Source organism: Artemia sp. Qi Xiang Cuo, chromosome 1 (assembly GCF_049724085.1).
Source record: "Artemia sp. Qi Xiang Cuo chromosome 1, ASM4972408v1, whole genome shotgun sequence".
Classification (NCBI taxonomy): Eukaryota; Metazoa; Arthropoda; class Branchiopoda; order Anostraca; family Artemiidae; genus Artemia; species Artemia sp. Qi Xiang Cuo.
The window spans coordinates 56,749,750-56,776,972 of NC_142794.1; the positions used below are offsets into that span (position 1 = coordinate 56,749,750).

At 33.0% G+C, this 27,223-nt stretch overlaps 1 protein-coding gene across 1 annotated transcript in view; it reads right to left on the reverse strand.

Annotated features, from left to right (window-relative positions):
• Nucleotides 1–3,054: 3,054 nt before the first annotated feature.
• LOC148956508 (uncharacterized) overlaps nucleotides 3,055–27,223 on the reverse strand; it is a 166,867-nt gene continuing 142,698 nt past the window's right edge. Inside the window, exon 3 of the mRNA XM_089091067.1 lies at nucleotides 3,055–3,226. Within this exon, the coding sequence (XP_088947193.1) occupies nucleotides 3,114–3,226 (113 nt within the window). The 3' untranslated portion in view covers nucleotides 3,055–3,113. The remainder of the gene's footprint in view (nucleotides 3,227–27,223) is intronic.

The following is a 27,223-nucleotide window of genomic DNA, read 5'->3' on the forward strand; positions in this document are numbered from 1 at the left end:
AAAAGAAATTAAACACACGATTCTTTAAAAAAAAAAATAGCACTTCAATTTTTCGATTCTTCAACTTTCTGTTAAAGTTTCGCGGTCAAATTTCTCTGATAGCCTATCTCATACTTCAAGTGAGAATTTTTTTTTTGTTCTGAAGATAGAGGTATATGTGTCCGAAATAGGGCTGTTTTTGGGCTCAAGAGCACACATCTTACTTGTATTTCATTCAACTATTGGAATTTTCCTGTAGGAAGGTGTACAATTTTTTTTTGGGGTGGGGTGGGGTGGAATATCTTCTTTATTCAATAGATTCTCAAAACAAGCATAAATATTGACTAAAACACGAAAAACTCTAACATTTCAATAAATTAAATGCTAAATCTTGGAATCTCAGAAAATTGAATTTCCATATCTTATAGGGCTGGAGGGGAGGGGGCGAGAAGTGTGACTAATAAGGAGGCTTCATTTCACAATTTTCCTATTTTTGAGCTTTTCTCTAGTAAGGTATATAAACTTAACTTTGAGGGCGGTAGATACTTCCCCCACCTAATTCCTGTAATCTTTGTAGAAGATTTTTTCTGAAATAAAAAATGTTAGGTCACCGGCACATCTCCAGAATTTTTTGATTCGATTTTTCACTGTTTAATAATAAGACTTATCGCTACTTGAACTTTTATTTGTTCGTCATAGAAAGGCACTGTGGTCTTCGAAAAAATAACTTCGTCCTATATTTGGGGATAATAGACCAAGCGGGTGTGCCCATGTAAAAAACGAGTTTAGGAGGAGTATAAAGAAAAATAATCTGTTTGGAATTAATAAACGAAAGCCTTTTGAATAGTGTTGGTTGGTGCTGGAGTATACATAATCTCTAAAAATGTAACGTTAGAAATTGGAAAGGAGAAAACGCCAATGGAACAAGCGGATTTAGGAGGAATATAGAGGAAATAACTTGTATTGAATTAATAAAAGAAAGCTTTTTGAATAGTATTGTTTGGTGTTAGGGGTATTCGTAAAGCCAAAAAAGAAAGGTTAGAAGTGGAAAAAGAGTGTAAACCAATTTAAAAAAAACGGGTTTAGGAGGAATACAAAGAAAAAGAAATTGTTCGATATTTATAAAAGAAAGCTTTTTGAATAGAATTGGTTGGTGTTGGAATATACGGAAAACCAAAACAGTAAGGTTAGAAGAGGAAAAGGAGTCTACGCCATTGTAATAAAGGGGCTTAGGAGGAATATAAAGAAAAAGAACTTGTTTGGAGTTAATAAAAGAAAGCCTATTTGATACTATTAGTGGGTGTTTGTTATGCGTAAAGCCAAAACTAAGGCTAGAAGTGGAAAAAGAGTTTTGACTCATTCTGATTCTCGCGTTCGCTTGTCTACTAACCACACAATTCCTTGTTTTTCACTTATATTTTTGAAATATTCTGATACTCGCTTTTGCAACTCTTCTAACCGCACAATTATTTGCTCTTCACTTTTATTTTGACACGTTTTGATCTAATCTCATATTTCATTGTTCTTCAATTTCGTTTTTGATTCTTTCTGATCCTCGTTGTCACTTGTCTGTAAAAAGACTTTTATGATCATAAACTGCAACTCTGCTCTAAATTTAGCAAAGATTAGCATCATACCTAGTTGATTTGATACAAGATTGGAGTAGGATATGTCCCAGGAACTCTTCAGGCGTGAAAAGCGCTTAAAATTTTTCAGGCCAACGGATTTGTCTCTTTTTCTGACATCAATCTTTCTACTGAAGCAGCTTTTCGCATACTTCGTCTTACACTTACTTAGAATAATTCTAAGAAATTGAAGTAGAATCATATCTAACGTATAGCCCATGGAAATGAACAAGTATAGACTTTTTCTTGTGAGTCGATAAAGAGAGCTCGACTATATCTGGCCGGTAGTTTAAGGCATTATATAATTCTTTCATCGGCAGCTCAGTTAATTTTGTAAAAAAGTAAAGAATAATGGGTTACTTTAAAATGCTTAATGTAACTCTCAGATAAAAAAAACTTAATTATACTGTCCCGTAGTGGAGGATATTCATATATGAACAATGTATGAAGATTGTTTAAACAGAATATGATACAAGAATTCATTTCGGTGGATAATTGGAAGAAATACAACAAAGCGAGCTCCACCTCTGTATAAGTTGTCACCTTTGTTCTTTGTATCTTGTAAAACAGCAAAGCTATCCAACGATTTTTGCAGAAAAAAAACACAAAAAAAAACAAGAACCCAATTATTTAAGGGATCAGTTTATCATATAATTTTTTCCGCTTCAATACTCCATTCATTTCAATTTTTATATTTGACGCCTTTGGCTGAATTTAATAAAATGAGCAGTGTTTCTATTCAGAAATTAAATAGATCAAGAGATTTTTCTGCTTAAAGAAAGGTTTATATAATTTGTTTTTCAAACGTTTCTTTTCATGTCTTACATGCAATACATAAAGTCATTGTTGCGGGAAACTCGAAAATTTTACGTTGACCTATCGTGTGTAAGAGCCATTAGTGAAATCGTGGCCCAAAAAAATTTGTACAGACAAATTTCAAAATCTTGCAGATACTGCTGAAAATCTATTGAAACTCCACTAAAAAAACAACAAAAAACAGTAAATCCATGTATTATTTCTATCTTCTCTAGGATTTAATAGTACCTCAAAAGGGGATAATCCCTAATTATCAAATATACCAAGGCCATACCCAGGGGGGAGGGGTTAGGGGGGTTTGAACCTCCCCCCCACCCAAATTTTTGTCTGACTCGTGAAAAAGTAACAAAAATGGATATAAACATGTTTTTTACACATTTTTTAAGTTTTTTTTGTCTAACCCCCCCTCCCCCCGAAAAACTTGGGTACGGCCTTGAAATTTACATATTAGCTTTTCATTTTTTAAATTCAAACTTCAAGTTGTATTTGACTCGTCTTCTTACATCCTTATTTCACTATTCTTTCTCAAAACGAAACCAAACAAAGGATAATATGTCGACCTTGAACAATATGCTATTCATTCAAAATAGGTAAAAAGTAAAATGCCTCCTGTACTACATCGTCAAAATTAAACGAAGAGCTATAATTGAAAATTTGTACAAAAAATAATCATAAGAAATTGATGTTATTTTATCAACTTAGCAATAAAGGCTTCATTAAACAGAGTAATATCAATATTGCTCCAAAAGTCTTAGGTTCACAGTAGTGGACAGTTCCAGCACCTTGAACTGCAGCAGCTTCGTGCCCTAGAAAAGAAAATTTTTTTATATCAAATAAATTCTAAATATATTCTCACACTTGTTTACCCATGCTGGTATAAATACTGAAAATGAAAATGAACCAAATTCAAACTTTGTGGCTTATGTTTACCACCAAATTTAGTTTTGCCAGTTCAAAGTTTTGCCTGGATGAAGCCTTGCAATTTTGGACTGCCGTAATAATATTCATAAAGATCATTATAATGTATTATACTGTATCATTATGGTCTATCTTTAGACTGTTTTAGATAGTTTACTGTCATTTTTTTTACAGATGATAGCTTATTTGAATGAAGTTGTCTCCTCCGTTGAGATATTTGATCTCAGGTCATTGTTGTTTAGCCCCCTAAATATTTATAAAATAGTAAAAAAAATGTTTGTTTAGTAACGACCACCCCAAATATTTGGAATTGTGTAAACACCTGATTAGTAGCATCTGATCAGCACAAATAGCCGCTAATATCTCTGAGCTGCTTGTTCAAAAATCTCCAACTTGATCACGCTTGACTAAACATAATGTTTGAGACAGTTAAAAATTTGCTTTCCACCATAAAAAGAGCTTCAGGCAGTTAATACTAAGAAAAAGCTGGACGATTGAAAATGAGAGTGTTTACTTGATTCGTTGTTTTTTTGTTTGGTGGGAAGGGGGCAGACCAAAGGAGCTTAAAGAACACCTGTTGTTTTTGACCCGTCTTAAACTTATGAATACTGTAATAATCAGCCGGATACCTACGCCTGCTGTGCCAGTTTTAATCAAATTTACAATTAAAGATATGGCGTATACTGTTTTCAGAGTGAAATCAAAGCTTGCAATATCGCGTGCATTCGTTATTGAATATCTTACGAGAACAAAATAAGTAATTCTTGAAGGAGCGAGAGACAGATATGGTGTAAAAAATGTTTAGACTAACCGTGACAGTATTTACAGGTGTGATGGAGCTGATAAACACACAGCACGCATACGGTTGCGTGTTGATACCCTCTAGTTCTTAAGTCTATATGTGATTAATTTGTTTTCTTTATTTTAGTATTTCTTCTGATGATGTTTTTTTGCATTTTTGTGGTTTCTTTTTTTCCCATTTTTCTTTTCTTTTCTTGTGTCCAAGAATTTATTAATGTTACAATTAAATTCCTGGAAATGCATTGATTCCATGAGGTTTATTGTTTTATTACTTGTCTGTCGTCACAAGCTAATTCGTGAGTTAGGAATTTTGCTCCCTTGAAGAATGCGCTGACGAGGATAGAGTTGGCATGAAAGGTTGGAGCTGTTCCAGTGCAGTGAGATAGTTTGGAGTCTCTGCCCAGTCAAAAGTTCCCTTTTCCGTCCCTATCTGCGATAGGGGAATCCTGTCTGCGTGGCCTCATATTGGCTTCAAGGTGAACCTTTCACAAATTTTCTTAACTAAAACCGCGACAGCTAACAACGCTGCAGAGTATCCTTGAGGAGCGTACCCTTCGTGGAAGTTATAGTCTAGCAAATGACGCAGCATTTGCACTAGATTCTGATTAATCAATAATTCGCCTGGGTTTGGTCTGTTTTGGTGGGCTCTTTTTGGGCTAAAACATCCTTTTCTGGCTAATCAAGGAGGCACACTTGTGCCTCTATAAAGAGGCGACCCACCACAATGTTAAGCGATTTCAGGTCCTAGAGGTCGCAGAGAGACGGCGGTAATTGCATTTTGTAGCCCAAGCTCAAACTAAGAAACTTGCAAAATTTCACCCTCCTCCGACTTTATCTTCATGGGGTAAACTGGGCCGGAAGTTTCGACCCTCCCAACACAGCCCCCATTTATCGTTGTCAGTTTGGGCTTAATCTGAGAGGTTAAGCTTTCATAGGGCCCGGGAGCTTATACTATTAATTTCAGCTCATTCCGATCACTCCTTCCCTGTTTTCAAAAAACCAAATATAGCCACTTAATATTCATCTCTTTTTTTTTTTTTTATCCACGCCTACAGGCCCCAGTTGGCCCCGGAGCCGGTTGAATGAGGACTCATTCGAAGCAGAATTCGACCTGTTAGGGCCTTTTGATATTTTCAGACCGAAAAAATTATCCCCCGAATTTACATTTACGAAAAACCTCGTTTTCCTATATTAGCCCATGTTAATTTTTCCCTCCACAACCCCCCTTTAACGTTGTCTGATCGGGCTGAAATTTAGAGGATAAGCTTTCCTGGGGCCTGGGAGCTTATCGTCGAAATTTCAGCTCAATCTGATCACTCCTTCCCTGTTTTCCAAAAACCACATATCAAGATTTTTGGGAATTTGCTTGCGTCGAAAATACCTTCTATTTGCTAAACAACAATTACTATTGTGTTTGTATAGTCCAGCGGCTGAGACTTCAGACTTTCAGGCGGAAAACTCGGGTTCGATTCACCATCAGAGCAACTTTTTTATATACTTTGAAAAGAAACTCAGTTTCTTTTTTAAATTATTTGAAAAAAATTACGTTTTCTAAAGAGTTAAAGAGGCTGAGTTACAAGGTCGACCCTTAAAACGTACAGGGATTAGGAGGCACAGTTGGGGGGCTGTTAAAGAGGCTGAGTCACAAGTTCGAACCTTAAAACGTACAGGGATTAGGAGGCACCCTGTACGACGTGATTTGAGTATTCAGGAATTAAAAGCCTTAACACAAGAATGTTCAAGAGCGGGGGGTTTGGGGGGCGGCAGCCCCCCAACATTAACTCCAGACACGAACAGCAAACAGTTATTCAAGCAAAAAAAAGTAATAAACTGTACAAAAAAGTGCAGAAAATATTTGAAAAAAAAAACGTTTTATCAAGAGTTAAAGAGGCTGAGTTACAAGGTCGAACCTTAAAACGTACAGGGATTAGAGGCACAGTTAGGGGCTGCCGCCCCCAAACCCCGCTTTCGCAGCCTTTAAATATAAAAAAATTTCTTTAAACTGAAAGTAAGGAGCGACATTAAAACTTAAAAAGAACAGAAATTATTCCGTATATGAAAGAGGCTGTGCCCTCCTCAACGCCTCGCTCTTTACGCTAAAGTTTGACTTGTTTCACAACTCTTTTTTTAGAACAATAAAAACTTTAGCGTAAAGAGCGAGGCGTTGAGGAGGGCACAGCCTCTTTCATATACGGAATAATTTCTGTTCTTTTTAAGTTTTAATGTCGCTCCTTACTTTCAGTTTAAAGAAATTTTTTTTTATATTTAAAGGCTGCGAAAGCGGGGTTTGGGGGCGGCAGCCCCCCAACTGTGCCTCCTAATCCCTGTACGTTTTAAGGTTCGACCTTGTAACTCAGCCTCTTTAACTCTTTAGAAAACGTTGTTTTTTTCAAATAATCTATCAATTATAGGACGATTTTCCTCCCAATGGTAGCATAGTATTTGTAAGTATGAATATATAATGAGTCGGAGGTAATAAGCTTGAGAATGTCTGTGCAGGATTTCGACTCTTTTTTTTATAGAAGAGTATCACCAAAGTTGTGACCTCGATGGGCCCAGGATTCCATATTGCGGTTCTAAGCCGGCTTAAGTGCTTCGTGTAGACTTGAGAAGATGTGTTATTCCCCGTCCTGCACTGGTTAAGGGACCCCTGCTTTTTATGAGGCCATAATAATATAAATTATTTTAAAAATATGGAATTTACCTAATAAAACGTTGCAACGTAAAAAAAGCAACTATCGTAGTGACATTTTGACTGACAAATTCAGACGCCTCAAACTCGAATTATTGGGAGTTTCAGAAACTCATATTCCAGAGGCAGGAAATATGAAATTAGGTGAAGCACAATTTAAACTGGAGAGTTTAAGATTTGCCAATATAGAAGTAGGGTGTATCTATGGAATTCGCGGCCTTTATGTTCCTTGGCAGCTTTCCAAGGCAGATTACCAGACTGGTTATTGCTATTGATATCAATTGCACATGGAATTATCACATGCACTTTTTTTTTAAAGTTGGCAAGATATAATGTGGTCAAACATGTTTTGAGAGTATGATCATAATTATATTACTCGAGCAGACTGTTTTTTTGTTATTGATAAGAATTTCATAGGAATGTACGTCGTGAGTTCACGTGCACATTTTTTTAAAGCTGGCATGATATAATGTGGTCCAACATGTTTTGTGAGTATAGTTGAAATTATATAACTAAACCGGACTGTTTTTCGATCCAACATCCACTTTTTAAGAACCAATCATAGACATTGGTGCTTGCTCAATATACGGTAACTCGAGTGGTGATTGGTTAAAAAGGATTTGCGAATTTGATCCTATTAAGGTGGAGAAAAAAAAGAAAAGGGTTTAGCATTTGCGAATACTCTTAGAGTACTTATAGTGCTGTACGATGGGGGCCGAGCTGCTAGCGAAAACCCCGTCTGGATGAGTTGAAATAAAAAATATTAACAAGAAATGACTGAAAAGTGTTTTGGGGGAGATGGGTTGATTGTGTACTGTATAATACACAAGTGATGTTTGGAAAGTGTTATCAATTTAAAATAATTTAACATTATACTGTACAAAGAAGTTGTTACTAAAAGTGGGGTATATGACAAGAAAAAAAGTTTAACATCGGATAGCTTTACTTCTTATATAGGTTCCATATAATATTTAAGTAGTGGGGTGATGGCAAAAGGTTCTTTTAGAGAAGTTATAGAGCTGTACGCTGGGCCGAGCTGCTAGTGAAAAACCCCTGTGAATGAGTTGAAATAACAAATTTTAACAAGAAATGGCTGAAAAGTGTTTTGGGGGAGATGGGTTGATTGTGTTCTGTATAATACACAAGTGATGTTTGAACAGTGTTGTCAATTTAAAATAGTTTAATGTTATACTATACGAAGAAGTTGATACTAAAAGGGGTGTAGATGACCATAAAAGAATTGTAATAACGGATAGCTTTACTTCTTCGATGTGTTGCAAATAATACATAAGTGGTGGGGTGATGGGAGTGAGGTGTCTTTGATTACTTATAGTTTAATAGTGGAGGGGGAGTTGCTAGCGAAAAACCCATGTGGATGAGTTGAAATAAAATTTTTAACGAGAAATGTCTGAAAATTGTTTTTGGGGGGGATGGAGCGATGACAGATTGGATGTATCAGATTAGTGATAGTGCTGTACTGTGGTAGGAATTGCTTGTGAAAAACCCAAATGAATGACTTTAAATAAAATTTTTAACAAGAAATGTCTGAAAAGTATTTTTTGGGGGATGGGGCGATGACAGAGTGGATGTCTTAGACTAGTTATAGTGCTGCACTATGGCATAAATTGCTTTCGAAAACCCGGATGAATTAGTTGAAAATAAATTTTAACAAGAATTGTCGGAAAAGCGCGATCAGAAATTAAGAATTGTCTTGAGGGGGAAATTGTTAATGGAAAAGTAGAAGGATATTTTTAAATGAAAACAACTTCAAAGGTATTTTGCAGGGCGTAGCTCACTTCATATGTGGGATAGTTTGCATTCGTCTTAGTTTTCAAAGATTCTCCTTATTTCTAGTTGAAAATGCTTATTTTTTAATTTAATTGGGATGAAAAGTCAAAGTCTAACATAAAGAACAAGGTATTTCGGAGGGGGCAGCTCACTTCATTTACGGGATAATTTCCATTCGTCTTAGTTTTTAACGATGCTCCTTATTTCTAGATGAAAATGCTTATTTTTTAATTTAATTGGGATGAAAAGTCAAATTCTAACATAAAGAACAAGGTATTTCGGAGGGGAGTAGCTCACTTCATATACGGGATAATTTGCATTCGTCTTAGTTTTTAACGATGCTCCTTATTTCTAGTTGAAAATGCTTATTTTTTTATTTAATTGGGATGAAAAGTCAAAGTCTAAAATAAAGAACAAGGTATTTCGGGGGGGTTAGCTCACTTCATATACGGGATAATTTCCATTCGTCTTAGTTTTTAACGATGCTCCTTATTTCTAGTTGAAAATGCTTATTTTTGAATTTAATTGGGATGAAAAGTCAAAGTCTAACATAAGGAACAAGGTATTTCGGAGGGGTAGCTCACTTCATATACGGGGTAATTTCCATTCTTCTTAGTTTTTAAAGATGCTCCTTATTTCTAGTTGAAAATGCTTATTTTTTAATTTAATTGGGATGAAAAGTCAAAGTCTAACATAAAGAACAAGGTATTTCGGTGGGGTTAGCTCACTTCATATACGGGATAATTTCCATTCGTCTTAGTTTTTAACGATGCTCCTTATTTCTAGTTGAAAATGCTTATTTTTTTATTTAATTGTGATGAAAAGTCAAAGTCTAACATAAGGAACAAGGTATTTCGGAGGGGGTAGCTCACTTCATATACGGGGTAATTTCCATTCTTCTTAGTTTTTAAAGATGCTCCTTATTTCTAGTTGAAAATGCTTATTTTTTAATTTAATTGGGATGAAAAGTCAAAGTCTAACATAAATAACAATGTATTTCGGAGGGGGTAGCTCACTTCATATATGTGATAATTTCCATTCGTCTTAGTTTTTAACGATGCTCCTTATTTCTAGTTGAAAGATATTTTTACATGAAAACAACTTCAAAGATATTTCGGAGGGAGTAGCTCACTTCATATACGGGATAATTTCCATTCGTCTTAGTTTTTAACGATGCTCCTTATTTTTAGTTGAAAATGATTATTTTTTAATTTAATTGGGATGAAAAGTCAAAGTCTAACATAAAGAGCAAGGTATTTAGGAGGGGGTAGCTCACTTCATATACGGGATAATTTGCATTCGTCTTAGTTTTTAACGATGCTCCTTATTTCTAGTTGAAAATTCTTATTTTTTAATTTAATTGGGATGAAAAGTCAAAGTCTAACATAAAGAACAAGGTATTTCGGAGGGGTAGCTCACTTCATATACAGGATAATTTGCATTCGTCTTAGTTTTTAACGATGCTCCTTATTTCTAGTTGAAAATGCTTATTTTTTAATTTAATTGGGATGAAAAGTCAAAGTCTAACATAAAGAACAAGGTATTTCGGAGGGGTAGCTCACTTCATATACGGGATAATTTCCATTCGTCTTAGTTTTTAACGATGCTCCTTATTTATAGTTGAAAATGCTTATTTTTAAATTTAATTGGGATAAAAATACAAAGTCTTGAATACACAGCAATGTTGTTTGGTGGGGGGTACCTAAATACATATACGAGGTAATTTCCATACGTCTGAGTTTTTAACGTGGCTCAGTATTTCTAGTTGAAATTGATTATTTTTTTATTTAATAGTGATGAAAAGTCAAAAGTTTAACATAAAGAACAAGGTATTTCGGAGGGGAGCAGCTCACTTCATATTCGGGATAATTTCCATTCGTCTTAGTTTTTAACGATGCTCCTTATTTATAGTTGAAAATGCTTATTTTTTAATTTAATTGGGATGAAAAGTCAAAGTCTAACATAAAGAACAAGGTATTTCGGAGGGGGGTAGCTCACTTCATATACGAGATAATTTCCATTCGTCTTAGTTTTTAACGATGCTCCTTATTTCTAGTTGAAAATGAATATTTTTTTAATTTATTTGGTATGAAAAGTCAAAGTCTAAAATAAAGAACAAGTTATTTTGGAGGGGGCAGCTCACTTCATATGCGGGATAATTTCCATTCGTCTTAGTTTTTAACGATGTTCCTTATATACAGTTGTAAAGGCTTATTTTTGTATTTAATTGGGATGAATAGTCAAAGTCTAGCATAAAGAGCAAGGTATTTCGGAGGGGTTAGCTCACTTCATATGCGGGGTAATTTCCATTCGTCTTAGTTTTCAAAGATTCTCCTTATTTCTGGTTGAAAATGCTTATTTTTTAATTTAATTTAGATGAAAAGTCAAAGTCTAACATAAGGAACAAGGTATTTCGGAGGGGGTAGCTCACTTCATATACGGGGTAATTTCCATTCTTCTTAGTTTTTAAAGATGCTCCTTATTTCTAGTTGAAAATGCTTATTTTTTAATTTAATTGGGATGAAAAGTCAGTCTAACATAAAGAGCAAGGTATTTCGGAGGGGGTAGCTCACTTCATATACGGGATAATTTGCATTCGTCTTAGTTTTTAACGATGCTCCTTATTTCTAGTTGAAAATGCTTATTTTTTAATTAAATTGGGATGAAAAGTCAAAGTCTAACATAAAGAACAAGGTATTTCGGAGGGGGTAGCTCACTTCATATACGGTATAATTTCCATTCGTCTTAGTTTTTAACGATGCTCCATATTTCTAGTTGAAAATGCTTATTTTTTAATTTAATTGAGATGAAAAGTCAAAGTCTAACATAACGAACAAGGTATTTCGGAGGGGGTAGCTCACTTCATATACGGGGTAATTTCCATTCTTCTTAGTTTTTAAAGATGCTCCTTATTTCTAGTTGAAAATGCTTATTTTTTTAATTTAATTGGGATGAAAAGTCAAAGTCTAACATAAAGAACAAGGTATTTCGGAGGGGGTAGCTCACTTCATATATGGGATAATTTCCCTTCGTCTTAGTTTTTAACAATGCCCCTTATTTCTGGTTGAAAGATATTTTTACATGAAAACAACTTCAAAGATATTTCGGAGGGGGTAGCTCACTTCATATACGGGATAATTTCCATTCGTCTTAGTTTTTAACGATGCTCCTTATTTCTAGTTGAAAATGATTATTTTTTAATTTAATTGGGATGAAAAGTCAAAGTCTAACATAAAGAACAAGGTATTTCGGAGGGGTAGCTCACTTCATATACGGGATAATTTGTATTCGTCTTAGTTTTTAACGATGCTCCTTATTTCTAGTTGAAAATGCTTATTTTTAAATTTAATTGGGATGAAAAGTCAAAGTCTAACATAAAGAACAAGGTATTTCGGAGGGGGTAGCTCACTTCATATACGAGATAATTTGCATTCGTCTTAGTTTTTAACGATGCTCCTTATTTCTAGTTGAAATTGCTTATTTTTTTTAATTTAATTGGGATGAAAAGTCAAAGTCTAACATAAAGAACAATGTATTTCGGAGGGGGTAGCTCACTTCAAATACGGGATAATTTCCATTCGTCTTAGTTTTTAACGATGCTCCTTATTTCTAGTTGAAAATGCTTATTTTTTAATTTAATTGGGATGAAAAGTCAAAGTCTAACATAAAGAACAAGGTATTTCGGAGGGGGTAGTTCACTTCATATACGGGATTATTTCCATTCATCCTAGTTTTTAACGATGCTCCTTATTTCTAGTTGAAAATGCTTATTTTTTAATTTAATTGGGATGAAAAGTCAAAGTCTAACATAAAGAACAAGGTATTTCGGTGGGGGTAGCTCACTTCATATACGGGATAATTTCCATTCGTCTGAGTTTTTAACTATGCTCCTTATTTCTAGTTGAAAATGATTATTTTTTAATTTAATTGAGAGGAAAAGTAAAAGTCTAACATAAAGAACAAGGTATTTCGGAGGGGGTAGCTCACTTCATATACGGGGTAATTTCCATTCTTCTTAGTTTTTAAAGATGCTCCTTATTTCTAGTTGAAAATGCTTATTTTTTAATTTAATTGGGATGAAAAGTCAAAGTCTAACATAAAGAACAAGGTATTTCGGAGGGGAGTAGCTCACTTCATATACGGGAGAATTTGCATTCGTCTTAGTTTTTAACGATGCTCCTTATTTCTAGTTGAAAATGCTTATTTTTTTATTTAATTGGGATGAAAAGTCAAAGTCTAACATAAAGAACAAGGTATTTCGGAGGGGTTAGCTCACTTCATATACGGGATAATTTCCATTCGTCTAAGTTTTTAAAGATGCTCCTTATTTCTAGTTGAAAATGCTTATTTTTTAATTTAATTGGGATGAAAAGTCAAAGTCTAACATAAGGAACAAGGTATTTCGGAGGGGGTAGCTCACTTCATATACGGGGGAATTTCCATTCTTCTTAGTTTTTAAAGATGCTCCTTATTTCTAGTTGAAAATGCTTATTTTTTAATTTAATTGGGATGAAAAGTAAAAGTCTAACATAAAGAACAAGGTATTTCGGAGGGGGTAGCTCACTTCATATATGGGATAATTTCCATTCGTCTTAGTTTTTAACGATGCTCCTTATTTCTAGTTGAAAGATATTTTTACATGAAAACAACTTCAAAGATATTTCGGAGGGAGTAGCTCACTTCATATACGGGGTAATTTGCACTCGTCCTAGTTTTTAACGATGCTCCTTATTTCTAGTTGAAAATGCTTATTTTTTAATTTAATTGGGATGAAAAGTCAAAGTCTAGCATAAAGAACAAGATATTTCGGAGGGGGCTGCTCGCTTCATATACGGGATAATTTGCATTCGTCTTAGTTTTTAACGATGCTCCTTATTTCTTGTTGAAAATGCTTATTTTTTAATTTAATTGGGATGAAAAGTCAAAGTCTAACATAAAGAACAAGGTATTTCGGAGGGGGTAGCTCACTTCATATATGGGATAATTTGCAATAGTCTTAGTTTTTAACGATGCTCCTTATTTCTAGTTGAAAATGCTTATTTTTTAATTTAATTGGGATGAAAAGTCAAAGTCTAACATAAAGAACAAGGTATTTCGGAGGGGGTAGCTCACTTCATATACGGGATAATTTCCATTCGTAAACTCCTTATTTCTTGTTGAAAATGCTTATTTTTTAATTTAATGGGGATGAAAATTCAGAGTCTAGCATAAAGAACAAGGTATTTTGGAGAGGGGAGCTATCTTCATATACGTGATAATTTCCATTCGTCTTATTTTTTAACGATACTCATTATTTGTGTTTTAACATACTTATTTTTTAATTTAATTGGGATGAAATGTAATAGTATAAAATAAGGAACAAGGTATTTCGGAGGGGAGCAGCTCACTTCATATTCGGGATAATTTCCATTCGTCTTAGTTTTTAACAATGCTCCTTATTTCTGGTTGAAAATACTTATTTTTTAATTTAATTGCGATGGAAAGTCAAAGTCTAACATAAAGAACAAGGTATTTCGGAGGGGGGTAGCTAACTTCATATACGCGATAATTTCTATTCGTCTTAGTTTTTAACGATGCTCCTTATTTCTAGTTGAAAATGCATATTTTTTTAATTTAATTGGGATGAAAATTCAAAGTCTAAAATAAAGAACAAGTTATTTCGGAGGGGGAAGCTCACTTCATATACGGGTTAATTTCCATTCGTCTTAGTTTTTAACGATGCTCCTTTTTTCTAGTTGAAAATGCTTATTTTTTAATTTAATTGGGATGAAAAGTCAAAGTCTAACATAAAGAACAAGGTATTTCGGAGGGGGCAGCTCACTTCATGTACGGGTTAATTTCCATTCGTCTTAGTTTTTAACGATGCTCCTTATTTCTAGTTGAAAATGCTTATTTTTTAATTTAATTGGGATGAAAAGTCGATGTCTACTCTGTTGTCTTATTCCATGTGATTTTTTCTTGATGTGATTTGTGATTTTTCATCTTTACTTGATGGTCATTCAAAAAGCGAGGATTTTTGTTAAATAAATAATTCTTCTACCTTTTAAAATAGCTTTACGGGGTTTGAGAGACTCTGTTGTTTTATTCTGTCATATTTTTTTAATTTAAGTGGGATGAAAAGTCAATGTCGAACCTACAGAGCAATGTACTTCGGTGGGGGCAGCTCATATCGTGTACGGGGTAGTTTCCTTTCTTCTTAGTTTTTAGCGTTGCTTCATAGGTATAGTTGAAAGAACAGAATTTGTATAGTCATTGGGATGAAAAGTCGAAGACTATCATAAAGAGAAAGGTATTTCGGAGGGGGTAGCTCACTTCATGTACGGGGTAATTTCCATTCGTCTTAGTTTTTAACGATGCTCCTTATTTCTAGTTGAAAATGCTTATTTTTTAATTTAATTGGGATGAAAAGTCAAAGTCTACTCTGTTGTCTTATTCCATGTGATTTTTTCTTTACTTGATGGTCATTCAAAAAGCGAGGATTTTTGTTAAATAAATAATTCTTCTACCTTTTAAAATAGCTTTACGGGGTTTGAGAGACTCTGTTGTTTTATTCTGTGTGATTTTATCTTTACTTGATGGTCATTCAAAAAGCAAGGATTTTTGTTAAATAAATAATTCATATACCTTTTAAAATAGCTTTACGGGGTTTGATAGACTCTGTTGTTTTATTCTGTGTGATTTTTTCTTTACTTGATGGTCATTCAAAAAGCGAGGATTTTTGTTAAATAAATAATTATTATACCTTTTAAAATAGTTTTACGGGGTTTGTGAGACTGTGTTGTTTTATTCTGTGTTATTTTTTCTTTACTTGTTGGTCATTCAAAAAGCGAGGATTTTTGTTAAATAAATAATTCTTATACCTTTTAAAATAGCTTTACGGGGATTGAGAGACTCTGTTGTTTTATTCTGTGTGATTTTTTCTTTACTGGATGGTCATTCAAAAAGCGAGGATTTTTGTTAAATAAATAATTCTTTTACCTTTTAAAATAGCTTTACGGGGTTTGAGAGACTCTGTTGTTTTATTTTGTGTGATTTTTTTTTACTTGGTGCTCATTCAAAAATCGAGGATTTCTGTTAAATAAATAATTCTTGTACCTTTTAAAATAGCTTTACGGGGTTTGAGAGACTCTGTTGTTTTATTCTGTGTGATTTTTTCTTTACTTGATGGTCATTCAAAAAGCGAGGATTTTTGTTAAATAAATAATTCTTATACCTTTTAAAATAGCTTTACGGGGTTTGAGAGACTCTGTTGTTATATTCTGTGTTTTTTTTTCTTTACTTGATTGTCATTCAAAAAGCTACGATTTTTGTTAAATAAAAAAATCTTATACCTTTTAAAATAGCTTTACGGGGTTTGAGAGACTCTGTTGTTTTATTCTGTGGGATTTTTTCTTGACTTGATGGTCATTCAAAAAGCGAGGATTTTTGTTAAATAAATAATTCTTATACCTTTTAAAATAGCTTTACGGGGTTTGAGAGACTCTGTTGTATTATTGTATATGATTTTTTCTTTACTTGATGGTCATTCAAAAAGCGAGGATTTTTGTTAAATAAATAATTCTTGTACCTTTTAAAATAGCTTTACGGGGTTTGAGAGACTCTGTTGTTTTATTCCGTGTGATTTTTTCGTTACTTGATGGTCATTCAAACAAGGCGGATTTTTGTTTAAGATAAACTTTTCAGACCTTTTATTAGAGCTTTAAGATGACCGAATGAAGCTGTAGTTTTTGTCATACTGATTTTATCTTTAATTGATTGCCTGTAAAATAGCAAGGATTTTTGTTAAATAAAAGATTCTGGAAAATTATAATATAGCTTTAAGGGATTTCAGAGACTCTGTTGTCTTATTTTGTGTGATTTTTTTTTTACTTGATAGTCATTCAAAAAGCTAGGATTTTTGTTAAATAAATAATTTTTATACTTTTTAAAATAGCTTTACGGGGTTTGAGAGACTCTGTTGTTTTAGTAGATGTGATTTTTTCTTTACTTGATGGTCATTGAAAAAGCGAGGATTTTTGTTAAATAAATAATTCTTGTACCTTTTAAAATATCTTTAAGGGGTTTGAGAGACTTTGTTGCTTTATTCTGTGTGATTTTTTCTTTACTTGATGGTCATTCAAAAAGCAAGGATTTTTGTTTAATAAATAATTCATATACCTTTTAAAATAGCTTTACGGGGTTTGAAAGACTCTGTTGTTTTATTCTGTGTGATTTTTTCTTTACTTGATGGTCATTCAAAAAGCGAGGATTTTTGTTAAATAAATAATTCTTATACCTTTTAAAATAGATTTACTGGGTTTGAGAGACTCTGTTGTTTTATTCTTTGTTATTTTTTCTTTACTTGATGGTCATTCAAAAAGTCAGGATTCTTGTTAAATAAATAATTCTTGTACCTTTTAAAATAGCTTTACGGGGTTTGAGAAACTCTGTTGTTTTATTCTGTGTGATTTTTTTTACTTGGTGCTCCTTCAAAAAGCGAGGATTTATGTTAAATAAATACGTGCGCGCACGTAACCCCGTCTAAATTTTTTTTTTCATAATTTCCTGAAATAAATTTCTGTATTGTGTATCCAAGAGGTGAATTCAAGAAAGAGTTTGTTACCTACTTACTCACTTATTATTTATTTAACAAAAATCCTCGCTTTTTGAATGAGCACCAAGTAAAAAAAAATCACACAGAATAAAACAACAGAGTCTCTCAAACCCCGTAAAGCTATTTTAAAAGGTACAAGAATTATTTATTGAACAAGAATCCTAGCTTTTTGACTGACCATCAAGTAAAGAAAAAATCACACAGAATAAAACAACAGAGTCTCTCAAACCCCGTAAAGCTATTTTAAAAGGTATAAGAATTATTTATTTAACAAAAATCCTCGCTTTTGAATGACCACCAAGTAAAAAAAAAATCCCACGGAATAAGACAACAGAGTCTCTCAAACCCCGTAAAGCTATTTTAAAAGGTATAAGAATTATTTATTTAACAAAAATCGTCGCTTTTTGAATGACCATGAAGTAAAGAAAAAATCACACAGAATAAAACAAGATAGTCTCTTAAGCCCCCTAAATCTATTTTTAAAGGTATAATAATTATTTATTTAACAAAAATACTTGCTTTTTGAATGACCATCAAATAAAGATAAAATCACACAGAATAAAACAGCAGAGTCTCTCAAACCCCGTAAAGCTATTTTAAAAGGTACAAGAATTATTTAATTAAAAAAAATCCTCGCTTTTTGAATGACCATCAAGTAAAGAAAAAATCACATGGAATAAGACAACAGAGTCTCTCAAACCCCGTAAAGCTATTTTAAAAGGTATAAGAATGATTTATTTAACAAAGATCCTAGCTTTTTGAATGACTATCAAGCAAAGGAAAAATCACACAGAATAAAACAACAGAGTCTCACAAACCCCGTAAAGATATTAGGATTTTTGTTAAATAAATAATTCTTATACCTTTTAAAATAGCTTTACGGGGTTTGAGAGACTCTGTTGTATTATTGCATATGATTTTTTCTTTACTTGATGGTCATTCAAAAAGCGAGGATTTTTGTTAAATAAATAATTCTTGTACCTTTTAAAATAGCTTTATGGGGTTTGAGAAACTCTGTTGTTTTATTATGTGTGATTTTTTCTTTAGTTGATGGTCATTCAAAAAGCGAGGATTTTTGTTAAATAAATAATTATTATACCTTTTAAAATAGCTTTACGGGGTCTGAGAGACACTGTTGTTTTATTCTGTTTGATTTTTTGTTTAATTGTTGGTCATTCAAAAAGCGGGGATTTTTGTTAAATAAATAATTATTATACCTTTTAAAATAGCTTTACGGGGTTTGAGAGACTCTGTTGTTTTATTTTGTGTGATTTTTTCTTTACTTGATTGTCAGTCAAAAAGCTAGGATTTTTGTTAAATAAATAATTTTTATAAATTTTAAAATAGCTTTACGGGGTTTGAGAGACTCTGTTGTTTTATTCCATGTGATTTTTTCTTTACTTGATGGTCATTCAAAAAGCGAGGATTTTTGTTAAATAAATAATTCTTTTACCTTTTAAAATAGCTTTACGGGGTTTGAGAGACTCTGTTGTTTTATTCTGTGTGATTTTATCTTTATTTGATGGTCATTCAAAAAGCAAGGATTTTTGTTAAATAAATAATTCATATACCTTTTAAAATAGCTTTACGGGGCTTGAGAGACTCTGTTGTTTTATTCTGTGTGATTTTTTCTTTACTTGATGGTCATTCAAAAAGCGAGGATTTTTGTTAAATAAATAATTCTTATACCTTTTAAAATAGCTTTACGGGGTTTGAGAGACTCTGTTGTTTTATTCTCTGTTATTTTTTATTTACTTGATGGTCATTCAAAAAGACAGGATTGTTGTTAAATAAATAATTCTTGTACCTTTTAAAATAGCTTTACGGGGTTTGAGAGACTCTGTTGTTTTATTCTGTGTGATTTTTTTTACTTGGTGCTCCGTCAAAAAGCGAGGATTTCTGTTAAATAAATACGTGCGCGCACGTAACCCCGTCTAAATTTTTTTTTTCATAATTTCCTGAAATAAATTTCTGTATTGTGTATCCAAGAGGTGAATTCAAGAAAGAGTTTGTTACCTACTTACTCACTTATTATTTATTTAACAAAAATCCTCGCTTTTTGAATGAGCACCAAGTAAAAAAAATTCACACAGGATAAAACAACAGTCTCTCAAACCCCGTAAAGCTATTTTAAAAGGTACAAGAATTATTTATTTAACAAGAATCCTCGCTTTTTGAATGACCATCAAGTAAAGAAAAAATCACACAGAATAAAACAACAGAGTCTCTCAAACCCCGTAAAGCTATTTTAAAAGGTATAAGAATTATTTATTTAACAAAAATCCTCGCTTTTGAATGACCATCAAGTAAAGAAAAAATCACACGGAATAAAACAACAGAGTCTCTCAAACCCCGTAAAGCTATTTTAAAAGGTATAAGAATTATTTATTTAACAAAAATCCTCGCTTTTTGAATGACCATCAAGTAAAGAAAAAAAATCACAAAGAATAAAACAACAGAGTCTTTCAAACCCCGTAAAGCTATTTTAAAAGGTATATGAATTATTTATTTAACAAAAATCCTTGCTTTTTGAATGACCATCAAGTAAAGATAAAATCACACAGAATAAAACAACAGAGTCTCTCAAACCCCGTAAAGCTATTTTAAAAGGTACAAGAATTATTTATTTAAAAAAAATCCTCGCTTTTTGAATGACCATCAAGTAAAGAAAAAATCACAATGAATAATACAACAGAGTCTCTCAAACCCCGTAAAGCTATTTTAAAAGGTACAAGAATGATTTATTTAACAAAGATCCTAGCTTTTTGAATGACTATCAAGCAAAGGAAAAATCACACAGAATAAAACAACAGAGTCTCACAAACCCCGTAAAGCTATTTTAAAAGGTATAAGAATTATTTATTTAACAAAAATCCTCGCTTTTTGAATGACCATCAAGTAAAGAAAAAATCACACAGAATAAAACAACAGAGTCTCTCAAACCCCGTAAAGCTATTTTAAAAGGTACAAGAATTATTTATTTAACATAAATCCTCGATTTTTGAATGACCATCAAGTTAAGAAAAAATCACACCGAATAAGACAACAGAGTCTCTCAAACCCCGTAAAGCTATTTTAAAAGGTATATGAATTATTTATTTAACAAAAATTCTTGCTTTTTGAATGACCATCAAATAAAAATAAAATCACAAAGAATAAAACAGCAGAGTCTCTCAAACCCCGTAAAGCTATTTTAAAAGGTACAAGAATTATTTATTTAACAAAAATCCTCGCTTTTTGAATGACCATCAAGTAAAGAAAAAATCATATGGAATAATACAACAGAGTCTCTCAAACCCCTTAAAGCTATTTTAAAAGGTATTAGAATTATTTATTTAACAAAAATCCTCGCTTTTTGAATGACCATCAAGTAAAGAAAAAATCACACAGAAAAAAACAACAGAGTCTCTCAAACCCCGTAATGCTATTTAAATATATTAAAGAATTATTTATTTAACTCAAATCCTCGCTGTTTGACTGAGCGCCAAGTAAAAAAAAATCACACAGAATAAAACAACAGAGTCTCTTAAACCCCTTAAATCTATTTTAAAGGGTAAAAGAATTATTTATTTAAAAAAAATCCTCGCTTTTTGAATGGCCAACAAGTAAAGGAAAAATCACACAGAATAACACAACAGAGTCTCTCAAACCCTGTAAATCTATTTTAAAATGTATAAGAATTATTTATTTAACAGAAATCCTAACTTTTTGAATGACCACCAAGTAAAGAAAAAATCACACAGTATAAAACAACAAAGTCTCTCGAACCCCGTAAAGCTATTTTAAAAGGTAGAAGGATTATTTATTTAACAAAAATCCTCTCTTTTTGAATGACAACGAAGTAAAGAAAAAATCACACAGAATAAAACAACAGAGTCTCTCAAACCCCGTAAAGCTATTTTAAAAGGTATATGAATTATTTATTTAACAAAAATCCTTGCTTTTTGAATGACCATCAAGTAAAGATAAAATCACACAGAATAAAACAACAGAGTATCTCAACCCCCGTAAAGCTATTTTAAAAGGTAGAAGAATTATTTATTTAACAAAAATCCTCGCTTTTTGAATTCAAGTAAAGAAAAAATCACATGGAATAAGACAACAGAGTAGACTTTGACTTTTCATCCCAACTAAATTAAAAAATAAGCATTTTCAACTAGAAATAAGGAGCATCGTTAAAAACTAAGACGAATGGAAATTACCCCGTATATGAAGTGAGCTACCCCCTCCAAAATACCTTGTTCTTTATGTTAGACTTTGACTTTTCATCCCAATTAAATTAAAAAATAAGCATTTTCAACTAGAAATAAGGAGCATCGTTAAAAACTGAGACGAATGGAAATTATCCCGAATATGAAGTGAGCTACCCCCTCCGAAATACCTTGTTCTTTATGTTAGACTTTGACTTTTCATCCCAATTAAATTAAAAAATAAGCATTTTCAACTAGAAATAAGGAGCATCGTTAAAAACTAAGTCGAATGCAAATTATCCTGTATCCTGTATCCTGTCACCTGTTTCAAAATTAGGAAAATGGTTGTCGGTAGCTTTGCGTCCACTTTTGGGAACACAAAAATCATATTTAAGAAATTCGACTGATCTTACTAATAAATTGCGAAATTTCACGCTGGAGGATAGTTCAATTCTTTGCAGTTTTGATGTTGTGTCCATGTATTCAAATTGTGATTTAAAAAGGTGCGAGGATATTTTAAAAAGTAAATTAGAAAAACACTTTGATTTAATACAGGATGTGACGTTAGCCAGTTTGGATATGTCATTATGAGACTAATTATTCTGGTAAATGAATTTTCTTTTTATTTTGGTTTTCGAGGGGAGTTTTATAGACAAATATTTGGGTTACCTATGGGGGCTTCTCTTTCTCCTTTATTGGCAAATCTATTCATAGATGCCATTGAAACCTCCTCTATAAACAGTTTTAGAATCTCCCATTACTTCTGGGGTAGGTTCATGGATGATGTGATGTGCGTTTGGAAACATGGATTTTGATAATAATATTAAATTTACAGTTGAGTTTGAGGATAATAATAAATTACCTTTTCTGGATATTTTATTAATTAAAAGGGATCTCCATTTACTTTTCTCGATTTACAGAAAACCAACGCACAATGATAGGTATTTAAATTTTTATTCTTGCCACCCATTGTCGGTAAAAAGGGGGGTTGTAATTTCACCATTGGATAGATCCTTTAGAATTTATTCACAAGAATTTCTTGATTCGGAATTTTTATACTTGAGTGATATTTTGTTTTGTAATATTTATCAAATTAAGTTCATTTAAAAAATAACTGAAAATAGACGGGTTAAACATAATAGTAGGGTTGTTGAGGTTTCTCAGTCTTTAGATTCAGTTGTATCAAAAAGCTTCATTTCATTACCATATGTACCTGGTTTGGGTGAGAAACTTTCACGGGTTTTACGTAAATTTGGTATTGATACATGTTTCCAATTGCTGAGGCCAGTGGTTAGTTTTTTTAGTTCTGGTAAGGATTTAACTCGGGGAAATTTAGTAAGTGGGGTGTATAAAATTCCGTGTTCTTGTGGGAAGTTCTACATTGGTAGGACTCACCAACAATTTGTTGAAAGGTTTATTGAACACCGAAACTCAATAGAAAAAACCCTACAATTAAGCAAGCCTCCAGAAACTTTCGTTTCAGCTTTAGCAGAGCATATTTGGCTTCAACCAGATCATTTGGTAAAATTTGATGAAGCCTTGGCTATTTCTAATGATAAGGGGTACACCCAATGGGCCAGGGAAGCCATAGAAATTAAAAAACATATGTTTGCTAACCTTTCCATAAATAGGGACACGGGTAATTTAAATATTGATCCAATTTATGATAACCTTCTAAAGAATGAATCAACAGTCAATAAGGGAGTAAAGATTTTAAATAATCACCAGGGGACTATTTTACCTGCTAGACCAAAACGATTTGCTTCAGTAATAGCTAACAAAAGGATTATTTCGCAACTGAATAATTAAAGTAATTTACAGTTTTTTTATTTTTCCTCAGTTACTCTGGTGTCCTCACTGAAGTAACTCTATATTAGCATCTTTTCCCTACGTGGATCAGTTTGCGCGGATTGTACATTTTGTTTTTTTGTTGTTTTTTTTGGTGGTGGTTTTATTGGTTTTTATTTTTATCTTGTTTTTTTTATCTTGTTCTTCTTGTGTGTCTTTCGTGCTGAAGACGCCTTGTTTGTATACAGGCGCAATATCTGCGGTGGTTTGGTTTTTCTTGTTTTCTTTTCTCTCCACTGGCCACAGTCTCGTTTGTTTGTTTTTTTTAGAGATTTTTCTTTTTGTTGTTTTTTTGTCATGGCTGGCCAGTTCGGCTTAAGATCTTTCAGAAGTAAAGCTATCCGTTATTACAATTCTTTTCTTGTCATCTACACCCCTCTTGGTATAAACTTCTTCGTATAGTATAACGTTAAACTATTTTAAATTGACAACACTGTCCAAACATCACTTCTGTATTATCCAGAACACAATCAACCAATCTCCCCCAAAACACTTTTCAGCCATTTCTTGTTAAAATTTTTTATTTCAACTCATCCAGACGGGGTTTTTGCTAGCAGCTCGGCCCCCACCGTACAGCACTATAAGTACTCTAAGAGTATTCGCAAATGCTAAACCCTTTTTTTTTCTCCACCTTAATAGGATCAAATTCGCAAATCCTTTTTAACCAATCACCACTCGAGTTACCGTATATTGAGCAAGCACCAATGTCTATGATTGGTTCTTAAAAAAGTGGATGTTGGATCGAAAAACAGTCCGGTTTAGTTATATAATTTCAACTATGCTCACAAAACATGTTGGACAACATTATATCAGCCTAGCTTTAAAAAAAATGTGCACATGAACTCGCGACGTAAATTCTTATGAAATTCTTATCAATAACAAAAAAAACCAGTCTGATTGAGTTATATAATTATGATCATACTCTCAAAACATGTTTGACCACATTATACCTTGCCAACTTTAAAAAAAATGTGCATGTGATAATTCCATGTGCAATTGATATCAATAGCAATAACCAGTCTGGTAATCTGCCTTGGAAAGCTGCCAAGGAACATAAAGGCCGCGAATTCCATAGATACACCCTACTTATAGAAGATGGATGGAATAATTTTAAGAAAATAGTCTGTGTAGTAACTGATGATAGAAAGTTAAAAACACATCTAGGAATATTAGTGAAAATCCTTTTTTTCTTCAATAGAGGGCTGTAGGGTCTTGTACAAGAGTTATTTGTGTGGATAGATGGTATGAAATTGTTAGGGATGTAAAGAAAGCGGAGAAAGCATTAAAATTGGTTTTAAGGAGATGTGAAGTTAAGACTACTGATAAAGTTGCAAAAAATTTGTAGATGCAGAGAGACAGCGTAATAGTAAAATATTATACCGGTACATTAATAGATTGAGAGGTATAATCAATCTGGACATCTACCAGTTAAAGGCAGGAATGGGGTCACGATTGGTGATGAGGAAAGAGTTAAAGAGAGATGAGCAGAACTTTTTGAATATCTGCTAAATCGTGATAGAGTTACAAGACAATTCATAGACAAGAGTCAAAAAATCTTTGGATACTCTGGATATGAAGGCAGGTTTATTTTTTGAAGAGAAGTAAGGATCAGTACTAAAAAGATTAAAAAATAATAAAGCTGTTTAAATATGGTGGTTATGAAGTTAGAGATAAGTTACTGAACATTATGAACATGATCATAGGCCGCACAACACCACTGCCTAAGTAAAGATTTTTGAAAAAGGAGAAGTATCTAGGTATTTTTGAAGAAGTCTAATTAAACCCCCATATAAAAAAGGTGATAAAAACGAGCTTGGTAATTATAGAGGCATTTTATTGGTTTCTGTAGGAAGCAAAGTAAATGGTATGCTAATATTTTATAGACGTAGGGATGCTGTAGATTAAGTTTCAAGAGAAGAGCAGTGTTTTTTTTAGAAAGGGAAGAGGATACAAGTAGGGGGAGAGGTATTACCACGGGGGGAAGTCCATGTATGGGCATGGACCGTCTTTCGGGGGTGAAGCAATACGCTCAGTGAATACAACCGGGCTAAAAAGATCACATGCCTTTTTCTAGGTCAATCAACAGTTAGAAATACTGGGCTAACAAGGTAACATCATCAGACTCCCAGGAAATTTAAGCAATGAATTCAAGTAACTGTTATATCACAATTTGTTTACGCTTCGAGGTTAAGGGATGATGTTTAATTAATACAGACATGAATTACGTTGAACTTATTGTGTACTTCGATTGTGTAAGAATTCATGACAGAAAAATCAATAGGCTTCATAGGAATTTAATATGTATCTGTGCACAGTTGCCAGAAAAAAAGGGAACTTCAGAGATTAATTGACATTTTAAGGGAATTATTTGAGGTGAAACTCTGTGGTTGCTATAATAGACATGTACGCAATATGGGATGTCGAAAATATAAAATATTGTTTTTGGTAATAGAGTATGCTAAAAAGTTGAAAGAAATAGAGCTATCGGTGTCAAGATGATATTGAGAATTAACCTAGCTTTACTTCCCGATTGTGTTCTGTATATTACACAAGTACAATTTAAGCAGTGTTGTCAATTTAATAAGTTGATACTAATAAAGATGTAGATGCCAAGAACAAAATTTTAATAAATAAATTCCGAACGATCCATAGAGATCCTGAGAAATCAACTAGTGAGATGATTATGAGTATGAACCACCAATGACCCTAGCCACCAAGGACCTCAACCTCCAAGGGCCCCTCTCCCTAACCTCCAAGGGGACCCCTCCCTCCAACTTTATGGGACCACCCCCATTTTTAATACTTTTTTGAAGTTTTTTTTAACATAATACTTTTATTTCAACTTTTTTACATGTCTTAGAATGAACAAGTACACAATATGAGTTTAGTAAGATGATTATGGATTTGAACCATCAAGGACCGCAACCAGCAATGACCCTAGCCATCAAGGACATCAACCTCCAAGGTCCCCTCTCCAACCTCCAAGGGGCCCACTCCCTCCAACTTTATGGGCCCACCCCAATTTTGCATACTTTTTGAAGTTTATTTTTTTAACATGATAATTTTATTTCAACTTTTTTTTTACATGTCTTAGAATGAACAAGTACACAATATAGGATTAGTAAGATGGTTATGGATTTGAAGCATTAAGAACCGCAAGCACCAATGACCTCAACCTCCAAGGTCCCCTCTTCCCAACCTCCTAGGGGCCCCTTTCTCCATCTTTTTTGAAGACACCCCAATAATTTTCAATATAGAGGCTCTAAGAGTTACGAATATGTAAGAAAAAAGTTATCAGAATGTCTTTTCAGACCTTATCTTTCAGGAACTTATACAAGTGGATGCTTTGAACATCCAATTCTAAAACTTTTTGCATAGCATTATGAAATATGCCAATTTAGAATCATATCTTTCTAAAAGTCCCCCCCCCCCGTTGTGGCCTAAAATGTTAATTCTATGACTTTTTAATATTCTCACTACTCAAAGGTCAAAATGCAAGAACTTTTACTTGAATTTCATTTATTCTACAAACTAATATATAAAATTTTATCATGATAGTCACCGGAAATTTCTGTGTCTTTTTACACTTCCTGCATTTATAAAGAGATGTTTTCCTTCTCCAATCTCTGGTAATCAAATTGTACTTCGTTTGCCTACACCAATAGCATCTTACATCTTTGACGATCTCGTCAGGATTAACGGGAAACTATTCCATTTTGGCTTCGTTATGGAGTTCTGAAAGTAGAAGTTTTATTAATAACATTTGATTTTTTAATAAAGTCGGATTTTAATCTTCAGAAATATGAGCATCAAAATTTAAGAAACATCAGATTTTATTAATAACATTGATTTTTTTTTAATAAAGTTGGGTGTGATCCAAGGTCTCATTGGGATACATTTTTCATATTTTTTTTTTAATAAAGCTGAATTTTAATTTTCAGTAGTATGGACATCACAGTTTAAAAAACACCTG